Consider the following 16,871-nt stretch of genomic DNA (forward strand, 5'->3'; position numbering starts at 1 on the left):
TCTTTACTCTCAATTTCTGCAACATCTGCAATATCTAGAAATGCAAACCTGTGAGCTGTGTGTGTTGTGCGTCTGCTCGGCCACCTCTCCTCCGGCCGTGCTGGAAGCAGCTGTGCGTTTGACAGTTTTATCGACTCGACAATAATCGAACAAATTAAATGTTCAAAAATATCAACTTAAGCACTTCAAAGTCAACAAAAAGCTTAAAACAATGAAATAATATTTCACTGACAAAACAACAGCTCATAAGAACGATACACAAAATAATACAGAAACAAACAAATAAAAGTTATTAACCAGGATCCATGTTTTTGTCACAAACACTGAATCAGCTGATTCACTCTTTATGTTTCTGAGTTTGTTTTGTGATTATAGTTCTGGTTTCTGTTTCTGTGTCTTCACTGTGTCCCACGTCTCCTTACTTTGGACTGTCTGTCCTGTCACTGAAGGTGTCTGCCCAACAAGGACGTGGTGCTGAATGCATCCAGACCCCTGCTGACTGTCTTTGCAGCTTCGGTCAAAGGTACAGTGTCCACTGTGACCCTGAGAGCAGGACACAGCCAGAGGTGAGTCAGCAGTTACAAACTAAATGCTGCTGACATGAATCAAACTGCTGGATAACCCACTGCTCATGAAAATGGCACCTTTCTGTTGCTTTTTGAGATTACTGAGAATATTTGAATTGTGACTCAGATGGCAGATCCAGGCTCTCAGCCTCCAGCTGAAACTTCCAGTCCTCCCCCAGCCAGAAGCTCTGATGCTGGGCTGAGAGACTTTGATCCTTCCCTGGATCCAGAAATCCAGGAGGGAGAAGGAGAACAGGACCTCCTTCCTGATCTGGAGAGGCCTGAGGGAAAGAAAGATGGAGCAGACAGAGCTTTGAACAAATCCAAACCTCCTGAGCTTCACCTCCACAAAGGTGCAGACACTGATGCACAGATTCACATGTGACACCTGCAGCGTCCAGCTTGTGCCGCTGACATTATCTCCACTCTGATACAAGCCTCATTCACTCGCTCACACACGTTCATACAATCACCTTTTCCTCACAGTCACACACATGAATGTAATGAGGGGAACTCGGGCTTCACTGTCATTCCTCAGGATGCTTTGATATGCAGACTGGAGGCTCTGTGGATGAAACACCGACTGTCTGAAGCACTCTGAAGTCTTCATGATGGACTTCATCCTGATTAACACTACAATACTTGTTAGAGGCCTTTTATATGTAATAATATTCTTTTCCATTAAAGCTCTGAACATTCTCACTCTTTCTTGACCAGGTGTGACAGGTGAAGGACACCGGCGAATAGGAGGACAGAAGCTGAGAGCCATTAGTCACATGACTTCAGCTGCTGCTGCCTCACCAACCACTGGCCCCTCGGTGAGTCTAGAGTTACAGCAGTGACCACAGGAAGTGCACACGTGTGATCTAAAGCTACATGTGGGCCTGTGACCATCAGTCTTCTCACTGTGGTAGACGGGTTTGTGAGTCCCTGTGATGCTGGGAGTGTCCAGGACAGTCGCTCCTGATCGGGTCTCTCATGGAAAGCTGGTCCCAGGAATTCCTGGAAAATTCCTCCACAAAAGAGAACTGGGAACATAAGTGCAGAGTGACAGAGGTGCTCAGCAACCCTGCTGTTATATGGGAATAGAACCAGAATAGTCGGCAACCACTTGAGTTAAGTTAGCCAAAGAGATGCGACTCAGACTGACTTCATCATGTTGGCAACGTGTCTGCATTGATAAACTCCAGTTATTGACAAATCAGAGAATAATTCCAGTCATTCAGAGACAGATTGTGATTGTTTGGAGGATGTAATCGTTTCCCTTCAGGGAGCGTGTTGGACGCTCAGTGTCCGGGTGATTAGCTGATGCAACTACTTAGAATCAGTTTGTGAATATGAAGAAAATCAGTGCAGTCACTGGACAAACTCTGATTCTTCCTAGTTTCACTCTTGTTTCAGTCCAGTGTGACTGAGGTGGTAAAAAATGATCTGACTTTTAGCCACACAGCTGTCTGCTAGAGAAAAAGCCTTTGTGCACAACTTTCTTAAAGGCAAACGGCACCATGTTCACTGCAGCTGCAGCAAACGCAGCAAAGAGTGAAAGTTGGACTGAGAATGTTGTGACTGTTTCATGAGAAAGAGCAGGAAAACAAGCATCACACACCCAGACACAGTGCTGGGATTAGAATTAGACTTTAGAGCCAAATGTAGGACAAAAGCTTTAATATGAAAGAGGAAAACCCAACAACAGCCAGAGCATGAAGCTCAAATCTATACCAATCACCAAGAAAGCTGACAGGCCTGTGACACGTCAGAGACGCCGTTCAAATCATAAAGAAGTTGGTTTATTGACAAAATGTAAAAAACCAAAAGAATCAAGTCAACCTTCAGTTTCGAGCGAGTAGACCAATCAGGCACAGCAGCAGCTCTAGAATAAGCAACAATTTGATGTCTTACAAACAACCTTTCATATACACACATACATATGGCTCATATGCTGTTTAAAAAGGGCTCAAAGACCCAACAGATTACACAAAGTACAAAAATACTTTCATTCAGACAACAGTCAGCTGTGCACGAGACAGAGAGCCGACTACAGTTAGTAACATGGACTCACTTTGTTTCAGACACGACACAAAGTAACACAAAGCCACAAAGAGCAGAAACATCAAAAAGGAGGCAGAGCAGCAGCAACTCTCCATGAGCTGTGAGGCTAACAGCCACCCACACTTCCTGTGATGCATAATGAAAACAACATTAACCTGAAGGATGATAACAACAGAAAGAAGTCTAAGCTAACGTTACACAGCGCTCACACAGCGCTGACTGTACAGGCCTCACACAGCTACGACCTGCATCCACAACACCTGATTCTACTGAACACAAACAAGTTAATGATATATGAGCAATCCAGGGAAGGCTTCCAGGAAGGTGAGGATCCAAAGACAGCTCTACAACAGCATCAGTCAGCAACAATGTTACTAATCACTGACTCTTTCATCCTTTTATACTCAATCAAAAAGTGCTGTGTTCACATTAGTTTCTGCTGAAATCCAGAGACTGAAAATGCGTCTTTTTAAAGTTTGAATAAACTGACTGAACTTCTCACGAGTCCAACCGTGAGGAACACTTCCCCCCATGACACATCACAGGAGAACGTCTCAGTGGAGGGGGGACAGTAGCTCAGTTTAGGCAGTCACACTCAGAATCGATGCCTCCAGTCAGGGTCAAACGTGGTCCTCAGAAACCTGCAGATGTTTGGGCCAAGCTCTCACTGGTCTCTGCGTCTGTAGACTGAGCTGATGTTTCTCCAGGTGTCTGGTAAAAGGACGATGCTGCTGTCCAATGAGGCGAGGAGAGAAGTAGCCAAACAGGCGAGAGCCGTGAAGGAGGAACGGCGGGCAGCTCTGGATGCCCGACATAAATACCTGATGAGCAGGCTGGCCGACGCCGGCAGCCTGGAGGAGGCGGCGGTGGAAGACGCCATCGTCTCTGATGACAGAGTAAGTTCAGAGACGTGATCCTTCCTCAGAGTTGAACCTTTGAGTCATTAATGTCTGATTCTTCCAGTTCAGTCTGATCCATGAATTCTTTGCTGCAAACGGATCCAAGAAGCTGATTTTCTTCTATCAGGATGTCAAACAGGTAACTTTGATCACATTTCAATGACTGACACATGAAGGTCTAACCGCTCTTCATAATCTGCTGTCCTGTTTGTTGCACCGTACTTTGTATTCATATCTTTTAATATCTGCCTTTCTCCCAGAGTCTGTCCTCCCGTCAGTCTTCCTTTGTGGACGCATCAAACTCAGCTGTGGCTCAGAGGAAACTCTTCCTCACTACGGGGAACTCTGAGGTTGGCTTCAGCTTTTTATGTTTAGTTCATGTGAGAATCACAGAAAAATGCTGATATGAGTGGAAGCTTCTGCTGGGAAATTGGCAAAGAGCAGATTATTGAACAGCGAGGCAGACAGTTCATTTCAGTGATGCCAGTTTATTAGAAACGAGGACTGTGGGGCTGCTGGAAGTCAGGACGGCCGTTCTCTGGATAAACCTGACAGCTGAGGTGGAGAGCAGGATTTATCCACAGACGGCTTCTTCCAAGCAAATGTCCTGAACACACCTGAGCTGAGGGTTACACAGTGTGTCCTGTGTGATCTCTGCTTTATGGTGGTTGAATCTCACAAATGTGACCATCAGACCTGACGACTTATTTGTGATGTTTTAATTAAAAATATCCTGGGTGAGGTGTTTGGGGCCTGTCCCATGAGGAGGAGTCTCCAGGGCAGACCCAGGACACACTAGAGAGGTTATATCTCTCAGCAGGCCTGGGAATGCCTCAGTATTGTCCTGGATATGCTGGAGGAAGTGGTTGTTTAGGGAGGTCTGGGATTCTCTGCTTAGACTGCTGCACCTGTGACCCGGGACCAGATAAACAGGAAATGGATGTTTGAAATTCAAAGAAATCCTCTTTTAATAATGAGGAAAAAAGACAGCAGGAGATCCATCGCAACTAACAAAACACTTCAAACACATCAATGCATCAACTTTAATCAACTTCATTTGGTTCAAATGAAGGAATCTAACAAAGCACTCACTAAAATGAAACACCAGTTAGTTTCCCGAGCTCAACAGGTCGAACACCTGAGTTTGGTTTGCGGTGCAGTTTTTATTTCTTCTAGATAACTTGGGTTATTTGCACAGGAAGGTTTTTAAATGTATTTCTTAAGTACGATCTTATATGGGGGTTGATTTTATAGCATAACAGAATAATGTAATAACTCTAATAGAGTATAAAACATTTGCAGAATGAAGTACAAGGTGAAGAAAAGTCAGAACGTCCCTATTTGAAAATACAGTCTCAGAAGGTCAGAGATGGACAAATTCAGCTACAGAAACATGTGGCCATTTTTTTAAAGCCATAGAGCATATTACAGACGACACAAAGAGCAAACACTGTAAACTTCTAACCACAGACCTCACACAGCTCACACACGTCAGAGTGAAGCTGTCATTTCCTGAAGCTTCCACACAAGAGAACTGGCAACAAGGTGGAGTCCTCATGGATCACTAGCAGAGAAATGTGGGTGGGTGCCAGACCACATGGACTCGACTCACTTTATTTCATACAAAGGAGCAGACTAATGCTGTCATCCTTAAAGACTAACTAGAAACAAGCAGTGCGCTCGCATCGACTCGACTTGTTTTGCAAGTTTGAAGTGAGATGGTACTTTGGAGTCAGCCTCCCGAGATGATGGCTGGCTGGTTTTTGAAAACATCTCATATTTATACAATGAGCAGCAGACTTTCCTGACTTGCAGAGGTCAATGTCCTCCTCAGTCATGCGCCATGAGTGGCACAGATACTATTCATCAAATAACTAACATGGCCTTGATTGTTACTCCAGAGACTTATCTGCGATGTAGCTTTATAGCATTTTCATTAGCAATCGTATGATTTGTGTTACAATGACCTTTGTGGACGGGCCCGGACCCCCAGGCCTCGTCCGTGACGCCGACGGTGAGCGCAACGTTTTTGTTTTCTTGCGCTTAAAATAACCTGATCATCGTTCTGCCGACGGTTTGTTTACATTTCTCACATCTGTGATTGTTCACCCGGGTTGGACACGAGCAGAGAGGGCTTTCAAGATGAAAAAGCCAACGTGAAACTTTAACGGACGACAAAGTTTTTCAATCAAATCTCCGTCACACCCTTCCTTGACCTCATCACGTTATCCACCTTAGTCAAGGAACAGTGGTTCGGGAAAATATGCATTTGTTTTTTGGACCAGTTTAAAACGTATCTCAACTAGTGATGTGCGGATCGATACTGAAATATCGATTCCTCCGATACCCGTCATTGTGTCCGGCCCCTTGGCGTGCACACTCACAACAATGGCTGAGCGTAAACAGAGTCATGTGCAGACGTATTTTACCTCCACGAACAGCTGAGACGTGGTTTGCCATACATGTGGCAAGAATGTGAGGTGTTGTGGTAACACCGCTGACCTGGTCAAACACCTCAGAGTGAATCATATCACAGAATATGACGAGCGTATGTTGAGGCGAACTGAAGAGGAGGAGAGGGAGAGGTGCTGCCAGGGCGAGACAGACGTCTCTCACGGAGTCCTTTAATGCTGCAGGCAGGCAACAAATAGCCACAACTTCAGGTTTTTCATTTCTATATGATAATTCTGCATCATTAAGTGATAAGAACAAGTAATCTGATGTCCTGTGATCATTACGACGCTATAATTTGAGATAAAATAAAAGATAGAGTAAAAAAAATAAGTTTTTGTTCAGAGTATCGTATCAGATCAGTATCGTCGATACCACCCTGAACTTTACTTGGTATCGGATCGGAAAGGAAATCAGTGGAAATCAAATCCTGCTTCTACAGGTGTCCAGTTCATTCACTCTGACCCCTCCAGATAAGCGTTGCCAGTTCTCACTGTGCTGTAGATCACATTTTCTTGTGTTTGGGGTTATAACGGTTACTTTTGAGGTCTGTGTTATAAAGCAAGTTAATCCTGAATTTAACTGGAGAAGACAAATTCCCACTGCGTGGTGTAGTGCACAGCCAGGCATTCTTTACATTAGTTCGTTTGACAAAACCAAAAAGCCGAAAGTATTTACTTGGAGTTTGGTTTGATGAAATAAGTGCCAGAATCAGTGAATACAAATGATTCCAATGACATGAAAACTGGTCGAAGGACAAATCCCTCAAGAAAAGCACGACTAGCACATTAAGTTTGTTTGTAATCATCATCATCTCTAACACCATGCGCACAACAGTGATTTTGTTACAGAACACTAAGATAGTAAAATCTGGGAAATGATGATATTTCTTTCCAAAACTTCCTGTCTGGAAGACATTAAAGCTGCTGTGCCACCTGCAGCTTCTTTCAATCTATGTTATGTGAATATATCTTTTTCTTTTTGGGTTTGAACATCCATTCAAACTCACTCTCTGCCTAGCAAGTCTCATTCCCTCATTTCCTTGGGGTCCAGCTTCACATACGTGGCACTGAGCCTTTTCCTTTGTCACCTCTTTCTGCTACATGCCTAGCCTCCCAGTTTCTTGGTCTATTTTCTTCATTTCGCTAACTACACTTCTTTTTCTTTGTAAATCTCTTCCTTCAAATACTTTCAAAATCACTTTTCTTTTTTCCCTTTCTTCTGTGCAGAGAAGACGTCAAACCCCTTCTTGGCAGTTTATCTCAATAAAGCTGTACTATCCCAGCCATCTGGTAAGTCTTCCCTACTACCCAGAGCCTGTTTATACTCCTGCATGTCTCTGCCTTCACTCACTTCCTCTTCTTGATGTCCAAACTCATCCTTCAAACTACCATTTGATGCTGCATAGCTGCATTCTCCCTGACACCTCCTTGTCTCCTGTCTTTTTGATTTCACCTTCTGCATAATATTTAGTTGCCCTGTGTGCAGCTTCCTCCACTTTCATATATTTCTACAAGTTCCTCCCTGTTCTTGAAGTATGTGTGCACCACGGCCATTTCCACTTGGAAAATCTGCCCCACATCTGTCTTTCTAGATTTCTCTCCTAAACACCACACCTACCCAACACCTCATAACCTCTGTTCCCTTCACCTAAATGTCCATTGAAGTCTGTGTCAATCACCACTGTAGTATGTGGTCTCTTGCACACAAAATGTGTCTACCCTCCACCTCCATAATATGAGTCCGCCAGCCCTCCCATTGCCAGTCAGAGTCCATAACAAGTCAAAAACATAAACAGCTCGAACGTATTATTTATTTAAAAGAGAGAGAGAGAGAGAGAGAGAGAGAGAGAGAGAGAGAGAGAGCTCAGTTGTCCTTGCTCTAGCATCAAGAGTCAGTGACTGGCTGTTCACTGCAGGCTCAGCAGTCCAATGGCCGATCAGCAACAAAACAAATAAAAAAATAAGACACGTTCTTGATTATGACAACAAACCACATCCAAAAAAATATGACAGCAACACTTTAAGTTTTGTGTGCATTCATCATGTGCAACTCTGCAGAAAGTCTCATGTCAAGGATGTGTGGACAGGGGGGCTATTAAAAAGTTCCAGTATACAGAATAGAAAACCATCAAATGAATGAAATAAAATCTGTTGTCACAGTGGTTTTTGAAGGAACAATTACTTCACAGATGGACAGCCTCATTATATTTTAGTTAAACCTGATGATACACACTTCACGTCACCCTAGTTACATGTTTTTATTTGCCATGTGTATGTTATCCAAGGGAGGAAGAAAATGAAAAAGAAAACTTTTGATGTGTCCAGACATTTCTTCACATCAGCTGCCAGCAACCAGTTTCAGCATGTACAACTGTTGCAGTAAGTGTGCTCATGCAGACCAACTATGCTGGTCCACTGTTCTTAATGGTGCTGCATGTTGAGAAAGAAGTGAAACAAATGTTTTGTTTAACAAGTCCACTAGTGTTAGAATAACTTGGCATTTCCAATCTGTTTCTGCTGTAGTTCAATGAAAGGTTTCAGTTACTTAAGTTTGAGAAAAACCAAAAAAAACGTTGGTCAGCTTCCCTCAGGGTCACTCCACGGTTGATGACATGGTCCACTATTGTAGCTCTGATGTCATCAGCAATTCTATTTCTTACTCTTCCTACCCTTCCTCTCCCCCCTCCTCGTCCTCCTCTTGCTCCTCCTTGTCCTTGTCGTCCTCTTCATCCTACTACTTCACCTCCACGTCCTCTTCCTCGGCCTCCTCTCACTCTTCCTGCTCCCTCCATTGTACTCCACACACAGAGCTTACCTGTATCATAGTGCTTAGGCTGATTGCAAAGTGAACTAATTATCTAAAAAAGCTTTCACATGTGGCAGTGTGCCAGACAGTTGACAAAATAGTGTAAATAATGGCCATAAATGTGTATAGTTTTGCTAGGAGTGCGTTGATCATTTGGAAATTGAGTGCAAAGCAGTGAGTTGTGTTTACAGTTCTGCAAAAAGAGTGCTGTGCAGTGGATTGTAGCTACAGGTTTGCAAAGTGTGTGTTACAAAATGGCAAACTGAGTGCAAAGCAGTGTTTGTGCTTTTAGTTTTGCACACTCAGTGAGTGGTTTTGCTATAAGTATCAATAGTTTTAGGAATTGTGCTGTAAGAATCACAGTTAGGGTTTAAGCATTCAGAAAAACCTGTAATAAACGCACACGCATGCGTCTTCAGCATTACTGGGTTTCTGCAGCTCCTGGTTTCCTGTTTAATACATTCACACAAGCAATCAAACGCTATGAATCGTTCCACAATGTTTGCAGTCACTTTTCTTATCCCTCCTGACTCAAGAGCATAAAGCGATCTACGTTAGCTCTGGGAATTCTGACGGTCGTTCAGTAAATCTTTGTTTAATCTCTTTATTTGCTTTTTGGAGAAGTGAAGGTACAAAAACCTCGTCAATCAAATTTGCTTCGGTGGACAGAAAACAGCCGTTGTAGACTGTTTGGGGTTACCTTTTATAAGTATTGAATTTTCAAAAGTGAAGTCAGTTCTTCTGACCAGGTTCAGACCAGGATGAACACAAGTATGATACTGGACCCACTAGAGAACTGGTCCCAGCTGTGGGTTCACCTCCTCTTGCTGAACTCATAGGACAGACTCTAATGTAGCATCACGTTCATCGGTCACTCCTGACCTCCTGTGAAGCATGACGGATGTGTAATTAATGACTTCATTATTTGGGGGCATTATTGCTCTAAAAATCATATTAATAGTATTATTATTATTGTGCTTTAGGCTGCACTGATAACGCAGAGGTCTCTTCTTCCTCTGGGCTGTTTAAAGGGCCAGTTTGTCCAAAGCTGTGTATATACCAGCTGCTGTCAGGCTTCAGATGTCTGCATTAGTCCACAGTCCACTGTTTGTAAGCCATTGCTTTACTGCAAAAGTTCCCATCTACTGTAAAGAAATGGAGATAAGCAGGCACATAATATGAAAAGGCATGCTGGAGCTGACTTTGTCTTTTCTGATCCATCGGTTTGTGTGGCTCTTTCCACAGGAGGGACCTAACCCACACTTTATTTACTTATATGATAAGTTTAGTGGAGTGTAGTGCAAAATACACAGTGTTTACTTTTAATTTAACAACATGAAGCTGCATCAAGTTTCCATGGTGACTGCTCAAGAAATTCTGCATTCATAAATAAACATCAGACTGTCAAAAGAGCTCATCTGTGCGAGACCACCGAGCTGAGAGCATTTTCAGGTCCAGATCCCCCGTACGCCATCGTTGGAGAGCAGTTGACGTTTTTCTTCCTGACTTTGATTTGAACACGTTTAAATGGAAAAGAGTCAAGGAATCTATAAGCCTATCAGGGTATGTGACGCTTTTGCTTTTACTGCATTTCAGTAATTTGAAGAATTTGATGTCGTTTTAAAAGTTGACAAACTGAGAATCATTTTAAGTAACAATGACTAAATTGCTATTTCTTTGACAGGTGTTGTTCAACACACCGATTTATGAAACAGCTGTAAAGATCTGCTGGTATCTTCCGGGCTACAAGGCTCAGGTTAGACCCAGATTCATGCAAACCAAAGCTGACAGAAAATATCAGGTCATTTCTGAGGACCTGAGAGTGGTGGTGATTAAATGTCTCCTTTACTTTTAGGTTGCGATAATGACGGAGTTTCTCAGACTTCAGCAGGAAGATCTAATTCCACCGAACCTCACTGCTGAAGATCTGAGAGATCTTTTGGTGGAGAAGAGCAGGGAGACGCTCAGAGAGCAGTGAGTTACTGTCACACCTGAAAGTCTGTTTGTGGTGACGTGTAAGTGCTGAGAGAAAACCTCTGCTTTGCTTTCTTTTGAAGGCTGTGGGAGTTTGAGTTAGAGGATTTTGACGAAGAGGAAGCCAAACCTCTTCTAAGGCTGGTAAGACGAGAAAACCCACAAGACTTTTTTTTCATTACGTGCACATAACCTTTACACATAAGCGCACTGTAAATGTGTTTTCTGTTTCAGGTGTGGGCGGTGAACGTCAGCAATAAAATGAGGGACGTTGAATTTGAAGCCAGGTTGCTTCTTCAGTTCCCAGAGGCCGTACCTCCTAAATTTCAGTGAGTCTCATGTAACATACAGTTATTAACCCTGTAAGACCCAACCCATCAAAAAACAGCCAGAAAATTCAGATTCTTTGGAACTGAGATGTTTATCAACCCTTTAAACAAAAGCCACACATGAGTTCTTTGCTATGTCATGTTGTGTATGATTTACTTTTATTGTGTATTTATTTTTTGTATCACATTTGATACACTGGGTGTTTTTGGCAACTTTTTGTTAACGACAATGTTAACTTTAGACTAAAAAAGAGTTTTGTCCACAACATTTAGAAATTATAGCAAGTATTGATCATGTTGATGAGATCGAGGTCTCAGAAACTCATGTATGATACAAAGGTGGTTACAGGGTTAACAGTCCAGCTACAGTGTTTCAATATTTAAATGATGCTTTGAATATGTTTAACAGATAACTCTTATCATGTTTTTCTACAGAGCACCTAAATTCCTCAGCGCGGTGAAGGATTACGTTGAAATCCTGAAAAAGAAGCAGCAGGAACAGCCTAACAGCAAACTGCTCACCGCGCAGGAGGTAGTGGTCGAGGTAGTTCCCCGCGTTCTCCAGGGCTTCTGGGAGCTTCCTCCTCGTCCCCTCCTAAACATGGCCTCCCAGAGTCTAAGTATCCTCTCCACCAGTGTCACCAAGGCCACTTTAGATCGTGTCTCCAAGAGCCTCACGGCGATGGAAACACAGGCCGTCTTCACCCGCTCTATCCGAGACGATCTGGTCGACAGCATCCTGACGGAGATTAGACAGAAATTTCCTGAAGAAATTCTGTCTATCCAAGTTGCAAACTTTGCACCCCTGTTGCTGAAGACCATTGCTGATGTAGCAAGGATCCGGATATGTGAAATCTTTGAGCCCCCTTCAAGTCCTGATGTGAAGAGCACAAATGGTGAGCGCTCCTCTGACGGCCTTTCAGTGGCAAATGTTCCACCAGCCGAAGAAGCTCTGTCAGAAAGTGTTGCAGAGCCCGACGTTCCCTGTGAGGAACTTCTTTCTGAAAGGGCATCCAGTCTGAGTACTCGAGACCTTACGATCGAAGGAGCTCTGTCAGAAAGTGTTGCAGAGCCCGACGCTCCCTGTGAGGAACTTCTTTCTGAAAGGGCATCCAGTCTGAGTACTCAAGACCTTACGATCGAAGGAGCTCTGTCAGAAAGTGTTGCAGAGCCCGACGTTCCCTGTGAGGAACTTCTTTCTGAAAGGGCATCCAGTCTGAGTACTCAAGACCTTACGATCGAAGGAGCTCTGTCAGAAAGTGTTGCAGAGCCCGACGTTCCCTGTGAGGAACTTTCTGAAAGGGCATCCAGTCTGAGTACTCGAGACCTTACGATCGAAGGAGCTCTGTCAGAAAGTGTTGCAGAGCCCGACGCTCCCTGTGAGGAACCCTATGGCGAGTCCAAATCCTGTGTTGAAGGTGAAGATCATATGATCAACGGATCTTGTTATGAAATTGGGCCGGTTCCTGATGTTCCCTTTGAGGAACCTTTTCCAGAACCTGAAGCCAGCATGAAGTCCGAAGACCGTCAGATCAAGAAGAAGAAAAAGGGCTTCTTCAAAAGACTGAGAAGTCTGTTCTGCTGCTGTTGCAGACCAAAAGTCACCGACTGACACTGAAGCTGTGACCCAGTGTTGGTGTTGCAGTAACTCTAAATATGTAAATATGTTCCTTAATGATTGTTCTTCATGTTTTGGGGGGTTTCTTTAGTTTTCAGTGGGCTGGGTGTTTTTTCTCCTCCGTGTTCTTTACTTGATTCTTGTTCATAGTTCCTGATTTGTTTTCCTAGTTCTTGTTTCTTAGTTTGTAGTTTCTTGAGTCCACCTGAGTTTCCAGCAATAAAAGCTGCCGATTCAAGTTTCATTCCACGTAAGAGTCCTGTGTTTGGGTCCTACTACCTGCCTGTCACAGCACACCATGACAGAAACTTTATAAACTCATTCATATTTCTACACGAGTCTCCAGCTATGTTAAAGATTTTTTTTCTTTCAAACATTTGTAAGAATCTCTTATGGTTCTCAAAATACTTCCACAAGTCCAGTAAGTGTAGTGCAGTAACATATTGATGGTATTATTTTTAATAATTATTTATTATTTTTAATGCACTTTGAACTGAAACTGGTATATAAAATGTACTTCCTGTAGAAAATGCAGTGTGAATGCTAATAGCTGAATAGCTTGAGTTGAATTTTTATAATTGCTGAAATCTTTGGTGAAAAACATGTTACAGTTTTTGCCCGTTGCTTGAACACATTTTGCAAAACGTCGCTCATTGTGCCAAAACTCTAAACACAAGTAAACATGACACATCAAAATATACCATTCACATCTGTGCCAAACTGAAACTCTGCTGTCAAAACCTAACATTCCTCTGTCAAGATGTAACTCTGTTGACAAAATGACACATACTTGCATCACATGCAGATCAGATCAGGGGGACACACTAGTCTACTTCATATAAAACACTGCAGTCTTTCATTGTCATTGTTTATTCTGAAGGCACATTTTCAGGAGACACAAACAACCAAAAAAAGCAAATAGGCCTACTCAATATTGTCCACTGCAGCACCATCAATTCAGATAAAGCAAAACACAAACATAATACAGTAATAGAAAAAACACTATACTGTACACACAAAAAATCATGACAATTGTGCATACGTGGGCTCATGGATCCCGCCGTCTGTTGGGGTCTGGCCACAGGACCTCATCGACATCGCAAGCAGTGTCTTCTCCCGCTGGGCACCGAGGAAAATATCCTCTTGCATGTCGAAACCATCCATGGATTGCTGTCACCTGAATGTAAATAGAAATACAGTGGGGCAAAAAAGTATTTAGTCAGCCACCGATTGTGCAAGTTCCCCCACCTAAAATGATGACAGAGGTCAGTAATTTGCACCAGAGGTACACTTCAACTATTCAATTATTTATTAAAAACGAGACATTTTAAACGAGAATAAGAAAGAAAAGTATTTCTTTGTGCCCCCCTTTTCCCTGTTAATGCCCCAGCTGGCCCCCTGGCAAAACCGTGCTAGACCCGCCCCTGCACAGTTACCAGCTGTCAGCTACTTATAGCATTAGGCATTAAAGTAATATTAAATAAATTCTAACAACAGCTTATCAAGCTTAAACGTGCTGCTGTGGTTTATCTGCTGGTTTCCTCTTTCTGGCGCAAAGTGGGAAACAAACAAGAGAGACGGAACTTGCGATCAGCTGATCATTGATTAGTTTCATGATTGAAGTAGCAGCAGGAGAGGGAGGGGGAGAGGAGGCGCGGCAGTCGCTCCATATATCGGTTGTTAAGCTTAACGTGGGAATGCGTTACAAACATTGAGAGAGAAACTTACAAACTTGCTTTACTTCTCTAGGACAGCTTTCACTGAGAAGAAATGCCGATTTGGAAACATGTAGCGAGGCGCTAAATGCTCCACCAGACAACCGAGAGGTCTCTTGTTGTCACATGCAAGAAAGCATGCTCTGAAGAATATCCAGGTAGATAACTGTGGCGATATGTTGGTTATATTACTTTAAAGTGCAACTGGCTAATTCTTATTTTAGCCAACTCGAAAAGTAAAAATGATGCAACGACCTTGAAATAACACATTTATCTCACTGAAACATGTCATTTAAATAAAAACATTCACTGAAATTAAAATAAATATACTGAATATAATATGGCTCAGATTTAATGGAATATAATGATCCTTTTGTGTTGCTGTTAAAGAAAGGGATAATGTGTGATTACTGCTTTTAAACTATGGGCTACAAACTAAATCCTTTTATTATTTCTGTCCTCGGTTTTAACTCATTAATAATCATTAGGATGAAGCCCCCTAAAAAACAACGTAAAGGTCATGAAAATGTAAACAATTTGGCATTTTGATGATGCATCATCCACATTAAAAAGTAGAGATCATATCAGCCCTGTATTTACTTGTATCGGATACATAAAAAATCTTTCCGTATCACACAGCACTACAGAAAGCTCTTTTCTAGGGTTGTATTAAACATCTGTAACTACCGTAACTCCTGATCCATTTCCTCAATTAAAAGAAGTCCAATGATTCCTGAGAGCAGCAACTCTGCACTTTTCATTAATATTTGCATCATTACGGTAATCCCAGGTACATTGTTGCAGCAGCCCCGTGAAGGCAAAGGTTGAGAGAATAGTGAGTGAGCGTGATGGAACAATGTTATCACACGTTTGGCTTCTTTTTAACATGTTTGTTTCTTTTGTTCTTTCATGTGTTATTTACCAAGATTTGGATGGTGTTCTGCCTCGAGTTACCATAATGTCCCGAACATCACAAAAAAGCACAGAGTTGCTGCTTTCAAGAACTGCTGGAATTTTTCATTTGCCCCAATGGTTCAAGACTCAAGTTAGGCTAAAAACACTGGGACCAGTTTAAATGGGTTCATGTGTGTCAGCTGCATCGTCACTGCTGCTCTTATGTTATGTGTTTTTGTTGAAAACTAGGTGCTGTTTGACCTTAATGATGTCAAACTTTTCATTCACTTGTTTGCTCCTAAATACGTTTCTATTGCAGGTCTTTTCCAGTTGAAATGTGAGTGAGCACTACACAAATTACTGACACTGAAATACACTGAAAAGAAAAACAACTAAACTAAATCCAAACAAAAACAACTAAACGAAGTAGTTACACACGTTATAGAATATATATACTGGGCATACAAGCCTGGCCTAAGCTTTCTGTCAGGAAGACTGCAGCAGTCCAGGAGTTGGGTTAACTGTCTTTAAGTCCCACAGAAGAAATGTTTACATCAAAGTGCTTGCCAGGCTTAATCCAAATTAGGTACAGCCATACTTGAACTTATCATTGTATAGTATGTGGGACTATGAGCAATGGTTTTCTGGAAACAGAAACAGGCAATTTTATCATTAGTAGAGTCACAAATAACTAGAAAAACAATTGAAAACATAATGTACTCAACACAGCAATATCTCACAATATCCACAAGGGGTGACTATAGATCATATATTGCCTAAATAGCACGTCATACAAATTGCCAATCATAAGGCACGGACATGGCAAGCTAGCCACAGTTAAACTAAACAATAGAAAAGTCCTTTATTTGTAATACCGCTGGATGTAATGACTGCGGGAGATTACAGCCACTGCTATTAACTTAGTGCCAAATAATCCTACCAACATGGTATCAAAGAACTGAGGCATAACTTTAACATGCACAAACAATTATAACAGCTTCATGCGAGTCATCCTGCCAAAAGGACTAACACTCACAGGTTCATAAACACACAACTTAATCACACGAAACAACTGCGATGCTCTGCAGTGGCACCTTTAGTCACTCCCACTCTGCGTGCTGAGCACATGCCCACTGATACGCTTATTTCCTTTGAGTGTGCTTGATTTCTGCCTCTAGACATTCTGAGGCCGAGTCAGAGCAGGAAACTTGAGCACACGTGGTCTCATTAAATCAGACAGCTGGAGTCATTTAAAAAGGATCTTTTAAGCAGTGCTGTCCCTCAGCTTCATAGTAGATCCATCTATGGGATCAGTTTGAAAATCCTAGCTGTCTTCTTTCCAGTTATCATGTTACAAGATTTTAAGAAAACTTGAACGCTGATCATGAGTTGAATGCCACTGATCTTCAAAATCATCCAAGCTTTTTGATAAATGCACACAAAAGTCGGGTGTCCATGCCACCCGCATGCAAGGTGACAAAAATACCCCAATCAGCCTTTCAAGCTGACAGCTAAAGAAACCATTTCACCAGATTTAGCTTCTTGGATATTGTGTTCACTATACTGTG

The 16,871-nt window shown here is 42.4% G+C and overlaps 2 protein-coding genes across 2 annotated transcripts; both read left to right on the plus strand.

Annotated features, from left to right (window-relative positions):
• The first annotated feature begins 453 nt into the window (after positions 1–453).
• Positions 454–10,082, plus strand: LOC146682067 (uncharacterized). The gene is made up of 8 exons (XM_085448490.1): positions 454–566; positions 694–919; positions 1,284–1,384; positions 3,323–3,511; positions 3,579–3,653; positions 3,775–3,864; positions 7,195–7,257; positions 10,019–10,082. The coding sequence occupies exons 2-8, from the start codon at positions 694–696 to the stop codon at positions 10,070–10,072; spliced, it is 798 nt and encodes a 265-aa protein (XP_085304616.1). The 5' UTR covers positions 454–566; the 3' UTR covers positions 10,073–10,082.
• Positions 10,083–10,130: 48 nt separating this feature from the next.
• LOC146682068 (uncharacterized) lies at positions 10,131–12,938 on the plus strand. The gene is made up of 6 exons (XM_085448470.1): positions 10,131–10,336; positions 10,458–10,529; positions 10,629–10,747; positions 10,831–10,891; positions 10,982–11,076; positions 11,512–12,938. The coding sequence occupies exons 1-6, from the start codon at positions 10,301–10,303 to the stop codon at positions 12,686–12,688; spliced, it is 1,560 nt and encodes a 519-aa protein (XP_085304596.1). The 5' UTR covers positions 10,131–10,300; the 3' UTR covers positions 12,689–12,938.
• The last annotated feature ends 3,933 nt before the right edge of the window (positions 12,939–16,871 follow it).

The sequence above is a fragment of the Copadichromis virginalis genome, linkage group LG23, assembly GCF_057382275.1.
Source record: "Copadichromis virginalis isolate Kocher_CV1m ecotype Utaka linkage group LG23, C_Virginalis_male_GT1.1, whole genome shotgun sequence".
In the NCBI taxonomy this organism is placed as follows: Eukaryota; Metazoa; Chordata; class Actinopteri; order Cichliformes; family Cichlidae; genus Copadichromis; species Copadichromis virginalis.

Coding starts and splice junctions, on each gene's coding strand:
- LOC146682067 (XM_085448490.1), top strand. CDS start 694: ATGGCAGATCCAGGCTCTCAGCCTCCAGCTGAAACTTCCAGTCCTCCC. Junction 1,385..3,322: donor CACCAACCACTGGCCCCTCG/GTGAGTCTAGAG, acceptor ATGTTTCTCCAG/GTGTCTGGTAAAAGGACGAT. Junction 7,258..10,018: donor TGTACTATCCCAGCCATCTG/GTAAGTCTTCCC, acceptor CTCTTTCCACAG/GAGGGACCTAACCCACACTT.
- LOC146682068 (XM_085448470.1), top strand. CDS start 10,301: ATGGAAAAGAGTCAAGGAATCTATAAGCCTATCAGG. Junction 10,337..10,457: donor GAATCTATAAGCCTATCAGG/GTATGTGACGCT, acceptor TTTCTTTGACAG/GTGTTGTTCAACACACCGAT. Junction 10,530..10,628: donor TTCCGGGCTACAAGGCTCAG/GTTAGACCCAGA, acceptor CTTTACTTTTAG/GTTGCGATAATGACGGAGTT.